At 35.9% G+C, this 15,531-nt stretch overlaps 1 protein-coding gene across 4 annotated transcripts in view; it reads right to left on the reverse strand.

The window, feature by feature from the left end:
- Nucleotides 1-15,531, reverse strand: part of FLI1 (Fli-1 proto-oncogene, ETS transcription factor) — a 154,370-nt gene that overhangs the window by 24,974 nt on the left and 113,865 nt on the right. For all 4 annotated transcript variants that reach the window (XM_031960915.1, XM_031960914.1, XM_031960912.1 and 1 more), the window contains exon 5: nucleotides 13,728-13,796. In XM_031960915.1, coding sequence (XP_031816775.1) covers nucleotides 13,728-13,796 — 69 coding nt within the window. The remainder of the gene's footprint in view (nucleotides 1-13,727; nucleotides 13,797-15,531) is intronic.

Raw genomic sequence — 15,531 nt, forward strand, 5'->3', positions numbered from 1 at the left:
TTCATTCAAAGACAATCCATGATGCCTCCCAAAAGATTAAGAACTCCTTCCTTAAACACTCAATATGCTTTTGAATTATATTTTAGGGCAAACTGGGGGAAGACTGAACTAGATTCTCTAAACTGGCTTGGTCATGAGTAGGCTAGATATCTGCCTATCTACTTGATTTGAAGGATTTCTTTAAGGTGACCTCTGGTTTATCTCCCACATAGCTTTGCTATTATTCATTTTTAGATCTTACATACTATTAAATGCAAGTTGCTTTGCTGAGAGACAACACATTAAATTTTTTGTTTATTAACACCTTAAAAAGACTTAAGAGTCATGTGATGAGTTGATAAATGTTTAATAAACAGCTTTCTGAAAGCATCATACACTTTAAAATTTGATCTGTATCATTAACAGTTTCTACTTCCCTTTCTTAATTCTAAATAATCAACAAGACAATAAATCAAACCTTAATTTGTTTGCTGATTTCTGAAGTATAAATGCTCACAGTGAAAAAAAATTAAATCACCTAGGGAGGGTGTTAGATAACCCTGAAACTGGTTGTATCTTACAAGTAAGAAGGAAAGATGTACCCAGAATGTACTACCTTTATGGGAAAGGACAGGCCTATGTAGGATGATAAAAAAGCATATTCTGAATAGGCATGAGGGAATACGAAAACATGAAGGTAAGGGAATAAGAACTATAAGGGGAAATTAAAGATGGAGAGCAAAAATGTATATGTATATATATACGCATATATATATGTGTGCGTGTATGTGTCTATCTATTTATGTATCTATAACATTTTGCTTTATTATGATTCTTAGATGTTTCAATTTTTAGAAAGAAAAGTTTGTAGCAACCTATGTGGAGCAAACCTATAAGCATCATTTTTCCAAGAGCATGTATTCATATTGTGTCTCTGTGTCACCTCGGAATTCTTGCAATATTTCAAACTTTTTCATTGTTATTATATATTATGGTGATCTGTGATCAGTTTTTATTTGATGTTACTATTGTAAATGTTTTGGGGTACCATGAACTGCACTTAATCAGCAAATGCTGTGTGTTCTGATTTCCTATTGCTTTTCCTTTCCTCTCGTTTCTGTTCCTTGAGAGCCAACAATATTTAAATTAATCTACTCAATAACCCTACAATGGCTTCTAATTGTTCAAATGAAAGGAAGAGTCAATGATGCAGTGAACTTTGTTGTTTTTTTTTTTTTTTACTTTAAGAAATTGAGTTCTGAGCTACCTAACCTTCAGCAACTTTTAACCTGATCTGTGAACAGTCATCAACAGTGATGGAGGTAAGATCCTCCAATCAGCAAAAAGATAACAGCACGCTTTAGGCTGAGATGATAGCTAACATCTTTTAGCAATAAAGTATTTTTAAATTAAGGTATATACATTTCTTTACACATAATACTATTAAACACTTAATAGAATACAATTTGGTGTAAACATAACTTTTATATACACTAGGAAACTAAAAAAACAAAAATCTTGTGACTTGCTTTATTGCCATATTTGTTTTATTTTGGTGGTCTGGAACCAAACCTGCAATGTCTCCAAGATTTGCCTATTTCTACCTGTCTTTCTCTGTGTCTGTTTACCTATCTTTCTCTCTGGTGTTCTGGTGTTCTCGTTTCTTTCTCTCTCTCTCTGTCTCTCTCTGTCTCTCTCTCTCTCTCTCTCTCAAACTTTGACAAACTTTGGCAAACTTTGACAGTGATTTCTGCTTTTCTTCTTGTTAGATAGGTGGCCTAATATCTATGCCTCTTCTCAGTTCTCCCTAGTGTTTGACCAGGAGGCCACATCTCTGTACTCTTCTTCTCCAGAGCCCCAAGGGAGGTGGTTACAATATTCTGTTTTCTTCCTCTCCTTCCTAAAAATAGCAGCTCCCAATTTTCTTACTCCTTTTCCCTCCTGCTAGATTTTACCAGAAGCAGGTCAAATTTCTCCATGCTCAGCAGCCTTGGAGGCTCTCTGACTGTCTCTCTCTGTCTGTCTCTCTCTGTCTGTCTCTCTCTTCTCTCTTCTCTCTCTCTCTCTCTCTCTCTCTCTCTCTCTCTCTCTCTCTCTCTCCTCTGTCTTGTTCTTCCCTCCTTCTCTACTGCTTCAATCCCCTTTTCCCACCTTCTTCCCTCCTTTCCTTACAAGTTCACTTCTGGAGTTCAAAGTTGTTAGATTTTGCATGGCCTTGTGTTAACTAATTCTATGCAATGGGTTTTATGAGAAGTACTAATTACAATTCTTTTCCATTATCTTTACAGAAATGTGTCTGTATTTTGGGTGGGATATTTGCTATTCTCAACTCATAAATATTATCTTGATGAATTTACATGTTTATTTTGAATTAGAAACTTCCCTGAAAATCCATTTAACTCATTAAATGAATACTTCTTGATTTTTGAGAAATTACCTGTGTTTTTTTTTTCCTTGAGATACATTCCCTCCAAACAAAAGACTATTTTTAGCTAAAGATCCTGGGAGTTACTAGCTGAAGAGAGTCAAAGTTAAGCCTGTACCCTTTATTCCAGGATTGTTGGCAACATCATTTTGAAGAGTTATATCAAGAACAAAGGATTTTGTGGAACAAAACAATTCCAGAATTTAGAAGTACCTCCCCATATTTTTCAGCACTTTTTTTTTTTTTTTTTTGCCATAAGTCATGCTGCATTTACATGACTTTAAACTGTAAGAATACAGAGCTGGGCATAGTAGTACAGACCCATAAGCCTTGGTACTAGGGGAAGAATGAGCCTGGTGGATTACATGAGCTTTGAAGTTAAGCTGCAGTAGGTCTATAGTTGTCAGAGTGTCTACACTGTCTGGCAGCAATCTGGTAAGCCCTTGGAGTGATGGTGAGGGGAGTGAGATGGGCACCAAGCTGTCCAAAGAGAAGCAAACCTGCCTGGATCAGAAAAAAGAGCAGGTCAATTTCCATCCTGATTAGCAGTGGGATGTGGCTTGTGAGTGGTCAATGCACTCCCAGACTAGGGTCCCAGTCTCAGATCTCAACCAGAATTGAGCTCACTGTGCCTCTTGGGAAGGTAAGTGTTGGTCAATGTGGGTAGCCACATTTTATATCCCTACCCCTCTCATATTCCACATAAAAAAACTCACTTTTTCAGGGATTCAGAGTCATAGCTAAAACCAGAAGAGAGTTTTTCCTAGGTATCCAATGCTCTAGTATTACATTTAAACTTACACTTTTTCCAAGTATCTTAAATTGAGATGAAGTGAAGAATGCTGAATCTAACCACTTGTACAGATTACTAGCACTCTGCTTCAAGGACATCCATCCCTCTTTGGTTCCATCCCTCACCCATGAATGCTTAGTAAGAGGAGGACTCAGAAATGAGACTCTTTGAAGGGGCATTGGAGTTAAGCCAAATGGACTTTCTCCCCCATGCCATTTCAAACTAAATCCATCATGCTAGGATAGGCTCAATTATGTGAAATATCATTCAGAAGCACAGAGATCGAGCCTCAGAGTAGTTCCTAATCCCAGGAAAGAGCAGCTGTCTGGCTTGAACTATGGCCACAGTCTCCAGTTGAGACTGTTGGCCTACCACAACATCCCAGTGATTCCATTAACTATAATATTTTTGATACAGATCTGAATTCCCTTTCCTTGTGAAACTGATAGGGATGTTTCTTTTAAAAAGCAAAAGTGAGTGAACAGTCAAAGATTCGTGTCTATTTGTATTTCAGCCAGATAGGTCCCAAAGGTATGAAAAGTACACATGTTGAATATTCTTCTGCCTTTATTCTATGCTATATATTTCCTAGATATAGGATATTTCCCAAATAAGGAAATCCATCCGTTAGCTGGAATTGGAAAGAGGAACATACATAGACATACACAGGTACACACAGACACACACGTAGCCACACACAACGCATCTCAAACACATCCTCTGGGTATATATACCTGCTCCCATCATGGCAGTATTACAGCATTTAAAGTCATTTGCCTCTTTACCCTGGAACAAATTTACACTTATCTTGGGAAACAGCCAACTGGTTCCAACAGTTTAGAGAAAGTGTGTCCTAGTCACTGTGTAACCCACATGTGTGTAATAACATTGCACATAGTGCACCCACAAAAAAAAATAACAGTCCTTTTGCTTAGAGAAAGGAAGGATAATGGTTACTTAGAAAGTGTCCCAGACAAGCTGTCAAATTGAATTCAGAGAACTGGAGTCTAACTCTGGGACAGCACTGGCTGGCTAAGCTCCCTTGGGACTGGGGTTTCCTGCCTGCTGCAGCTTAGAGACAACTATTCTTTGTTTCCAGGGTTTTTTCTTTTTCTTTTTTTTTCTACCTTTTTTTTTTTTTGTGAGAAAAAAAAAAAAACGTGAGGCTGCCTCCAAAGAGGGTCAGATAGAAAGCAGACAAAACATTAACTCTGGAATTTCAAAGGAAAACAATTTTTAAAAAAATCTGAGAGAGTTTGCTACTGTCTATTCTGGAATGGTAAATTCTGCCCTTGGATCGCAGGATAATAGTAATATCAAGAACGCGCACACACACACATACACAGAGCAATCATTCCTGTTTTTGTTCTAGGGCAGTTAAAAATGAATCTTAAGTATTTTTTCATAAAAGAAAAACAGAATAACAGATGTCTTAATGAGAGGACTAAAATACCTTCACATCTCAGACATGTTAGCTGACATGGATGGAGTGTATGGGGCCAGATAACCTGCTATATAAGAGTGTTATTTACTCCCTAAAATTATTACCTCACAGCATTATAGGTCTTTATTTGGGCACACATGTTTGGGGCCTTACCCTGAATATAGTATGCCATACAAGGAGATATACACAAATTATGCAGTTTCAACTTCTCCCCGACTTTACACACATATATATTCATACATACAATTATCCTGCAAAACACTCTTCCAAATACATGCTATATATCATAAGTAGATTAACTTCATTCACAAAGATTTGTTAGAGGCAGCTAGATAGTGCAGTGGTCCTGGAATCAGAAAACCCTGGGTTCAAATTTAGCCTCAGATACTTACTGGCTATGTGGTCCCAGGTATAACCCTTTTAAAACTTTCTCTATTTCCTCACCTGTAAAATGGGAACAACATCACCTACTTCTCCCGGTTGTTGTGAGGCTTGAATGAGATAATAATTTAAAATGTGTTCATCCCAGTCTGCACATAGGAGATACTACATAAATGCTTATTCCTTTCTCCCTTTCTTACTTGTCATCCTCATTAAATGTGATTAATAATTGTAAAGTTTTTTGCAAGCCTTAAAAAGCTAGATGTTATTATTAATATGCCTTCACACAGAGATGCAATTTTTAATTTTTTTAAAAATCCTATTGTGCCCAAATCCCTAGCACCTGTCAATATCTCTAAGGTCCTTACAACCAATAAGTCTACAATCTAAGAATTTTCTCTAACCTTCACTGTGCTCACTGACCCATCACCTGCACCAGCCTCCCCAGTCCTACAAAACACATCATGTCACTTGTTATAACACTCTACTTTCCCTTGTAACACACATCACTTCCCTGGAGCTTACTATTTGTAGCAATGTAAGAACTCAGGAACTCACTCCCCCAGAATTAATAAATCTCTCTAGGACTCAATTTTCTCTTCTGTAAAGTGGAGATAGTAGCATCTACACAATGAGGTGTTGGAAAGATCTAAAAATGTCAAGTACTTTGTTAACTTTAAGGCTTTTTAACAGGTTATCCCAAAAGTTTCATGCCATCTTATATGAACTTCAGCTATTATTATTTCACCACTAATCTTTATTCTATATCGTCCATTTCCTCCATATTGGGATCAATCATTTCTACTATGGCTCAGACTACTAGAAACATACAACCTTTCTCTAAGTCCATTCTGATCATTTGAAATGAACTTCAGCGAAAAGGGTTAGGTCCCTGATGGCTGAGGGAATGGAACAGAAAGTGTCAGTTTAGGGTTCAAACAAAACTAGGCATTGGGGATAATATGAACATTCAAATTTCATTTCTGATATTTTAAGTGGAACTATGGATGAGTCATTCTCCTTCAGCCTTGATTTCTTTATCTGTAAAACAGAAATGATAATGCCTATAGCACACACTTCACAGAGTTATTGCGGGAAAAGAACAAGCATGTTTTAAGCATCTACTATGTGGTCAGGCACTATCTTATTTTGTCCCTACAATAGCCCTAAGATGACATTTCACCCCATTTTACCGTAGAAGAACTGAGGTATTAAGAGGTTAAATAATTTACCCAGGATCACAGAGCTAGGAAGCATCTTGAGGTAAGATTTGAACTTAGGACTTTCTGATTCCAGGGCCTAAGCTCTGCCCACTGAACAATCTAAGCTGCCTCTCTTGTGAGAAGATACCGAATATTCTGAGTATCCAATGTAATAATGTGTTTTAAAGCACTGAGCCTGTGTCCCATGCTTTTCTTTATCTCTCTACTACTTATTATTATGGCTGACACATAATAGGTACTTGATAAATGTTAGTTGAATTAAATCTTATGATTATGAGTAATGGGAATGGTTATTTCTTTAGATATTTAAAAATATATGCAGATTTTTTTTAGCCAATCAAATGTGGGAAACTACTATAGAAACCTCTTTCTAAAGATATTTCAGAATGTTTAGCAGAAAAATGCTTCTAGCAGTCAGCCCGGAAAAGGCTTCCCACACCATAGCCATGAGGCTAAGTGCTGAATGGGCAGAAGGGGACTTCATGAATTTCAGGAACTAATAAAACAATTTAGCGTCTTGGGTCTTTTGGACACTGGGGGACATTTAAACAGATTCTGAATGAAGTACGAAGGACAGAAAGGCTTAGATTAGAAAGTAACTTGCTTTGTTGAAAACCTAGCATCTGTTTTATGCCCAGTGGTTTTGTCTGTGCAGAACAGACATAATGAGGATATGAGTGAACCTGAAAGATGAAGGGAATACATCAGGAGACTTCAAATTCTCCCTGCTAGCCTTCAACCAGATATTTTATTCAATTTATCAATTAGTCTCACAGTTCCATTTGGGATCAGGAAGATGCAACATTAATTGCCTTTGTGGTAGAAGTTTGTTTTCTCCAAGTTATTTATGAGTTTAAGTCTCACTTCCTCCTTTCTAGTTTGTCTGAATGATGTAGACAGGCTCAAATCATGGTTATACGTATTATGAAGGAACTCAAGGAAAACCATGTGTCAGCTTATATGGGTTGCAACTGACCAATATGATAACAATGATAATAATGATAGCTTACAGCCATTTATGTGGTTTTAAATTTTATAAAATATTTTATATACCTTATGTTACTTTATCCTCATAACAACCTTGTAAAACAGGTGCTATTCTTATTCCAATTTGACACATTGGGAAACTGAATCTCAGAGTCAGATAACTAGTAAGTGTTTGGGATGAGCTTCATTCAGAGGTTCTGCCTCCAATGTTCTACATACTTTGGGTGTATCACTACATCCATATCAGCTAAAGAAGCTGGCTGTTGAGAACAATATTGACCATTTTTATTATGATTCAATCTACAGCTCTATGTTAGGTTATGTAGAAAAGGAAATTGTCTCAGGAAAGGACAATTGCAGTATTAAATGGAGAAAGTGAATGGAAATGGGGCAACAAAACTACGGGGAGAGAAAAAAAACATTTTCTACACTCAAGCTCTATGTTTAGGTGTTTTCAGAAAAAGCTAGTCAGCAAGCAAAAGCATGGAGTTATCCTGGAAGCCATTTAGTCTCTGGCATCTGGTTATAATTTTACTTTGGTAACAATACCTTCCCAACCTAATTCATCTTATGTCTTAATCCAGACTACTTGCTGTAACAGGGATCATAACCAACCTAGTGGGATCTAATCTGTCCTTAGAATATTTAGCTTAAGTAGGTTCAGAACTCTTTTGTAAGCTCATTCTTATTAACCCAGAGTTGCTTCCTGGGTACTTTAACCCTCAGGATAGTAATCAGCATGTGCAGAGACTGCTGGAAGGAAGATTGGGCCATTTTAAATAATAAAAAGGCATTCCAATTTGATTCACACATTGAAAAATCATTAATAAACACCATCTTTCAACTCCTTTGCTTTGTGCCTGATGCCAGCACCTGCCCTTTGAGAGAAGAAGAAACATAGGGCAGACGGTGGGCACACACATAGATGGAAAGGAGGGTAGAAAAGCTCAGGCAAGCTCCTTGTGTTTGATTGTGTGTGTGTATGTGTGTGTGCATGTCTTATTCAAGCACGCCAGAGCCAAGGTTACATTCAGGTTTTTTTTTTTTTTTCATTTTTTTAAAGGTAGCTATTAGAGCACAGAGAGGAACTGGGTTTGCTTTGTCTTGCTAATGTAGTTTGTTTCCTTTCGTGATGGCTTGTTCAAGCAGATTGAGACCACCTCGGGAGGAGGAGGGGATGGGAGAGCAAGAGCTCAAGTGGAGGGTTTTACTGGGGACAAAAGATGCACCTGCAAAGCACAGAATTAATCATCTCTCCAGAGGGCAGAGCCGATGTTGAGAGATAAATACTCTGGTACAACCTGAATGAGTGCAGAATGGGCTCCTTTGCTTGGATACTGGATGGTCCTATAGACCATTCATCTCATGAGAGGGGGTTGCTACCCAGCAAACGTGAGCTGTTAGTATAAATCCCAACAACATGAATCTTACACTTGGGGTAGGGAAAAAAATATGACTTAGTAGATGGAAAAGTAAACAGGGAGTTAGGATTCCTGGAGGTATTTTAAAGGATGTGGTTATTGACACATTCTATCCCAGATAAAGTTACTTTTCAATTCTGTGGTATAATTAAAAACCCAATGACATGAAAAAATTCTCTAGTTCACTATTGTTCAGAGAAATGGAAATTAAAACAATTCTGAGGTACCACCTTCTGAGTGGCTAATATGACAAAAAGAAAAAGAAAATATTAAATGTTGGAGGGGATATGGGGAAACTGAGATACTTATGCTCTGTTGGTGGAGTTGTGAAGTGAACAGACTATTCTGAATAGCTATTTGAAACCATGCCCAAAGGCCTACAAAATTGTGAATACCTTTTCATTCAATAATACCACTACTAGGTCTATATCCTAAAGATATATATATATATACATATATATATATATATATATATATATATATGTTTGTGTGTGTGGGGAAATCTATTTGTACAAAAATATTTAGAGCAACTCTTTTTGTGGTGGCTAAAAACTGGAAATCAAAAGGATATCCATCAACTAGGGAATGGCTAAATAAGCTGTGGTATATGATTGTGATGAAATATTATTGTGCTGTAAAAAGTGACAAGCAGGATGCTTTTAAAAAACCTGGAAAGATTTTTATGAATTGATACATAGTGAAGTGAACAGAACCAGGAGAACACTGTACACAGCAACAATATTACTGTATGATGAAAAATTGTGAATGACAGCTATTCTTAGCAATACACTGATCTAACTAAGACAATCCCAAAGGACTAACCCTGAAGCATACTATCTGCCTCCAGAGAAAGAACTGGTGGTTTTGATTGAATAAAGACTGGTGTGCTTTTTTTCACTTTCTTTCATTTTTATTTTCTTTTATTTATCATCTTGTACAAAATGACTAAAATAGAAATGGTTTACATAATTGGAAAAAAAAAAGGACAGAAATGCCCCCTACTGGCTCTTCTAAGGAAACTACTAGATTTTTGGTTTTTGCTGCTGTTTAGGGTATCTGTAAATTCAGACTTTGTGACAGACTTTTGTTTTCAATAGAAATTTAGGTCAGGTAGCCAAGTATGATTTAATGCAGCTTCTACCTTTGATATGTGAAAAATTAAGTGTTACATTTAGAGAAAAAAGTGAGCATCTCTGAAAGGAGTAATGTATAAACTTTTTATATTGTGTGCACTTAGTCCCCAAGTTGGTTGCCCCTTAAAATAAAAATTCTTTAAAAGGAAAAAAAAAGTTGAAACTGACTTTAAGTATGTTTCATTCTAACATTTTAAAAATGCAGACGTCTCATTTATAATCAGAGCAACTTAATATATTTTCACAAAAATATTCTTTTAGAAATAATTGAAGAACAGGGATTATAAATGTACAGAATAGGTTTAATGACTTTGGGTAAGTCATTGGAAATCTCTGGACCCCAATTTTATCATCTCTAAAATGAGGTGGTTTGAAATAGAATGCTAATATATCAGGACTAGAAGGTAGAGATCATAATCCAAGACTCTAATTTTACAAATGAGAAAATTGAAGTAGATACAATGTAACTTGTGCAATGTTCCCTTACTACACAGTACCAGAAGTGGGACTAGAAGAAACCAGTAATTTTGTTTGGCAGAATTTCAGAAGTGGGAAGTATCTTATTGATCATTTAAACCATAGTCTGTGCCTATTCCAACACAACATATCTGAAGGATGACCACTTAGCCTTAACTTACCAACTTTTGGGACAGTCCATTCTACTTTAGATAGTTCTAATAAACTTTTCCTATTTTATTTTATTTTTAATTTATACACTAAATATGTATTTCCATAAAACATAATAAGATGATTGCACATGAAACCTCAAATCTATTATGTATAACTTTCTATTCTTTTTAAATATATAATAAAGTTATCATGTAAATTACTTCTCTCCCCTATTCCCCTTCCCTTCTCTTATATCAATTTTAAATATGTTTATTTGTACTTTCCAAACAGTACTCCTAGTCCTGCCCTTTAGGACAAAATAGAATAAGTCTAATATTCTACTCGATAGCATTTCAAATATTGTGACCATAGCTATCACATGTTCTTTGAGCCTTCTTCAGGTTAGATGATCTTCACCTAACATGGACTCAAAGCTTTTCACTCTTCAATTCATCAACATTCCTCCTAAGTTGTAGTATCCATCAATGAATACTCATACTCCAGTTGTGACTTGACCAAGGCAGACTATATATGGCAGGATTATCATTGCCTTCATTCTGAACACTGTATCTCTTTTAATGTAAGCCAAAACTACAATACGGTAAGTAGCTCTGTTTTCGGTTGTCAAAATCATGTCATCAATTAATATTGTGCTTATAATTCGCTATTCACCATAATTCACTAAATTCACTAAAAATTCACAATAAATTCACAAAAATCTCCAGATTGTTTTCTTGCCTTCAAGTCTAGGAAATCCCCAATCTTGCACTTTTATAATATTGATTTAAAAAAAAATAAATGAACTCACTTTCCTCTATTAAATTTCACCTTGTGGTTGGATGGTATGGATAGAATCTTAGAATTGGAGTCAGGGATACTTAAGTTCAAATACTATTTATGATACATATTTGTAAAACTCTGAGCAAGTCACTTAATTTTTCTCAGACTTGATATCCTCATCTATAAAATGTGGATATGCATAGCTCATATTTCAAAAGGTTGTTGAGAATTTCAAATGAGAGAACAAATATAAAGTCCTTTGCAAATGTGAATTCTTCTTCACCTCCTTCCCCTCTTCCTTCTCTTCCTCTTCCTCTTCTTTGTCCTCCTCTTCCTCCTTTGCTTCCTCCTCCTCCTTTTTTCACCTTTTTATCCCCTCTTCTTTTTCCTCCTCCCCTTCTCCTCCTTTTTCTCCCTTTTCTTATCTTCTTAGATTTGATCCAACATTCTAATGTTCAACATTTTTGGATTCTGACTGGCAACCAGTTTGTTAGCCATATTTCCCAGCTCTGTGTTTTCTGCAAATTTGAAGTGTCTTTATCCAAGTCACTGACAAAAATATTAAGCATCATAGGGCCAAGTATTGATTTCACTATAGAAATTGGCATGGGCAATAGTGAGGGGAGAGGTTCTGCTATCACAAATCTGGAAAATTCAGAGGGTAGGGTCAGTTTCATGGAGTTGCCCTAAAAATATGCCTATTCCTAAAGAAATCCAAGAGCATTATGGTGGACTATAATAATATAATAGGGCACTACTAATAAATACTCTTTGAGTCTGGTCATTTGATCAGTTCTCAATGCATTTAATTAATTAATTAATCCTCTAGCCCATATCTCTCTATATTTTCCATAAGAATATCATGAGACACTTTATTAAACATTTTATAATAACCTAGGTAAATGATGAACACAGCATTCTTCTGATCTATTAATTTAATAACCTGTGAAAAAAGGAAATGAGGTTAGTCTGTCATGACTTAATGAAGTCAGTTCTTTGTGATCCCTTTGCTACATGTTCACTAGCCATTAATAATTGAACATCTCCGCCTCCTTTCTGCCAATAATTATCAAGATCTTTTTTACTCCAAGCAGCATCCCTTCAATGGTCTTCCTTCCCTCACCATTAGCTAAAAACAAACCAAACTATTACTTTCTATGGGTCTTAGCTTTTCTCATTAGCTTGAATTCACTCCAAGCTATAGCATTTCTAACCCCCAGACCAGCCTTTTTACTACGACAGCTTCCCTTTGGTAGGCTGATAGACTCCTCAGAATGATATTTTTAAATATGCAAAACAAAATAAATAGAACTACAGTAGAATATTGAGTTTAGTAAGATAAAAAATTTAATTTTTCCATTCCAGTACACAGATACCCTAAAATCTGTCCATGAACCCCTCTGTTCTGAATGATGTGGAATCCTTTTAGGAAAGTCTCTTGTAGCACTATACTTCCACGATTTAGAGACAGTGTTTCACTATAGAAAGTAGCATGGGCAATGGTGATAGGAATGGTCCAGCTATCACAAACCTAGAGAGAATTGGAGGGGAGGGTCGACTTCATATGGTTGCCCTAAAAAAAATTCCCACATCTAATGAAACCCAATTGTACCAAATGAGGAAACTAAACTCTATATTTTAATTTATAATCCTATTGTTTATTTTGGCATTAAAGATCTACAGTTTCAACCTGAACTATATCTATTTTCTTGCTCCTTAAGGCTATGTCATTCATGCTAGTATGGACCCTTGTATGGACATTACATTCTCCCTCAAATCTATTCATTTTTAGCAACTTACATCCAGGTATTGAGCTCTGACTCATTCTATTAAGTTTTGGGCCTTGAAATTAATGGGAACTCTCTGACCTTAACTTTTCTTTATCTTCAAAGATAAAAGGCAGAAAAACTTCAATCTGAACCACAGAAGGCGCTTCACCTAAGACCACAGATGATTCTTTCCCCTATCTCTGGTCAGGGTTACATCTTAGAGAATGGAAGATTTACTTAGTATATTATCCTAAATATAAGAAACAATAAAACATACACTGCAGTTCTATTTTGTTATGAGAAAGAGAGAGAAAGAGAAAGCGAGAAAGAGAGAGAGAGAGAGAGAGAGAGAGAGAGAGATTGAAAAGTAGAAGCAAAGGAAATGATCAGAGATAAAGACAGAAAAGTAACATTGATATTTTTCATATTCCCTAAGAGCAAAAGTCACTCTACATGCTATTTTTAGATGAGAAGGAGGAGGAAGAAGGGCCTTTAAAGATTAGATTAACAAGACTTCAACTTGTTATAAAAATATTTTAATTCCTATAGAGAAAAGAAATCATCTTGCATTGAATGATATTTCCATGGTATAACTTTTTAGCATATTGCCATGGAAGTCATTCATGTAGTATTTTTCATAGCTATTGGCATAAGTAGGGAATTTCTCTATGGATGAAGAAATACAGTTAAAGGCTAGATCACAAACTGGTGGTTCTACACTCTTTCTGACACTTCACCAAATTCTGTGTTTCACATAAAAGAGAAAAAGAAAAATTAACTTACCTTCCTTGGCAGTCAGTCTTGAGGACTGGTCTGTATGAGAGGGAGTATTATATGCAAGCAGAGAGCTACCTGTAAGGATAGAGAAACAAAGTAATAAATGATAGAATATCCAGAACCAAAAAGAATAGAAATATTACTCCCTGAGACAAAATTAACTATTACATAATCATCAATTTAGAGCTGTATTCATGCTACCCTTTATGAGTTATAGTTAGAGTAGGCTTTTGGCTCCCATATTTATTCAGAGTGGGATTAAAGTCACTACACTGTGAGAAAGTATTCACACAATTGATCATAATCCTGAAATCCTTGGAAGAAAAATCAAATTCACAAAATATAAGTCCCTTTTAATAATGTTATCAATCCAGAGGCATCATGGCTAAGTGCTGGGAAGGGGGTAAAGGGTTAAATTCATATATAATGACTTTCTCATCACTTTGTGGATTTCTGGAAGAGAGAATATCAAACTAAAATAACTTAACTTTCCTATCCCACTGGTGTACTGATCCTCAGTCCATCCTTTTTTTGTGGTGTAATCATTGTTATGTTTGCTTAAAATTTTGTAGCTTCTCCTCTCTTTTTCCAATAAGATCTCAGATTCTTGGAGTCTTAAAGCATGCCATAGGTTTATTTTGTTCATTAAAGTGAATCCCAAATAATTTTGTTTTGATCATTTCTGGAGAATTTGGGGATATCCCTGGAGAATGCTGAAGTATTATAAGAATAGATCTGAAAATCACTGCTCTATAAAGAACCTAGTGTATTTTTAAGATGAGCAAGATATTTCTGAGCAATCTTTTATTGGCTTATGAGGGCTGGAAGATACCCATTTAGGAAACAGGATTTTGGTACATGGAATGGGATCTCAGCTAAACTTTTCTGTCTCAGGTTGTGAACAGGTAAAAAACCAGCAATTCTATAATCTGTTGACTACAGGCTAATGGTTGTGCTCTTTAGAGAAAAGAATCAAGAATTGGAACAGTTTTATGATATGAGAGAAGGGGATTTAAAGAGATTTAACTGACTGTTCAGTATGTAGTTCTTCCTCAAATGAATGCGACTTAATAATAGCTAGCATTTATATAATATTGTAAAATTTGCAGAGCACTTTAAAAATATTATCTGCTTCTTCCTCCCCCAAACCCCCAACCACTAGAAAGTTGATGCTGTTTTTATCCCCATTTTACAGCTAAGGAAATAGAGGCAGTCAAGGGTTAAAAGTGACTTTGCCTATGGCTGCATAGCTAAGTATCTGAAGTGATATTTGACCTTGAGGGTTTCTGAGCCCAAGATCAACACACTATTCATTGATCCAATGAGGATTGGAAAGGTGAAGGAAAAAAACTCTTAAAATTCAATGGTATTTTCTCAGTTTAAGGAAGGGGAGAACTGGCTATGAGGCATACTGTTTGTTTCCTTTCTCAAGAAAATGAATACAATTAGAGTACAGAAGTCTATCATAATGACATTCTTATCTGGATACAAAGGCAAATTGATGTTCCAGATGATGATCTGGATACAAAATTGCAAATTGCAAACAATGTAAAATTACAGGACAGAGAAGTACCCAAAGGACGTTGAAAGAGCATAGTGGTCGTGAGCAGGCTGTAGCCAATTATAATGTAGGAACTTTGCAGACTAGGCAACGTAAAAGCTGTCCTCAAAGAAAGCTACTAATGGAAAGATCACCACAAAAGTGGGATGACTAATGTGATCTATATAACATCAAGATAATGAAAAGAAGGCCTCCAGCACTTAGGGTAGCCCCTTTGGGGTGGAATTATAGGGAGATAGGAACAAGAAC

The sequence above is a fragment of the Sarcophilus harrisii genome, chromosome 3 (genome assembly GCF_902635505.1).
Source record: "Sarcophilus harrisii chromosome 3, mSarHar1.11, whole genome shotgun sequence".
NCBI classification, from domain to species: Eukaryota; Metazoa; Chordata; class Mammalia; order Dasyuromorphia; family Dasyuridae; genus Sarcophilus; species Sarcophilus harrisii.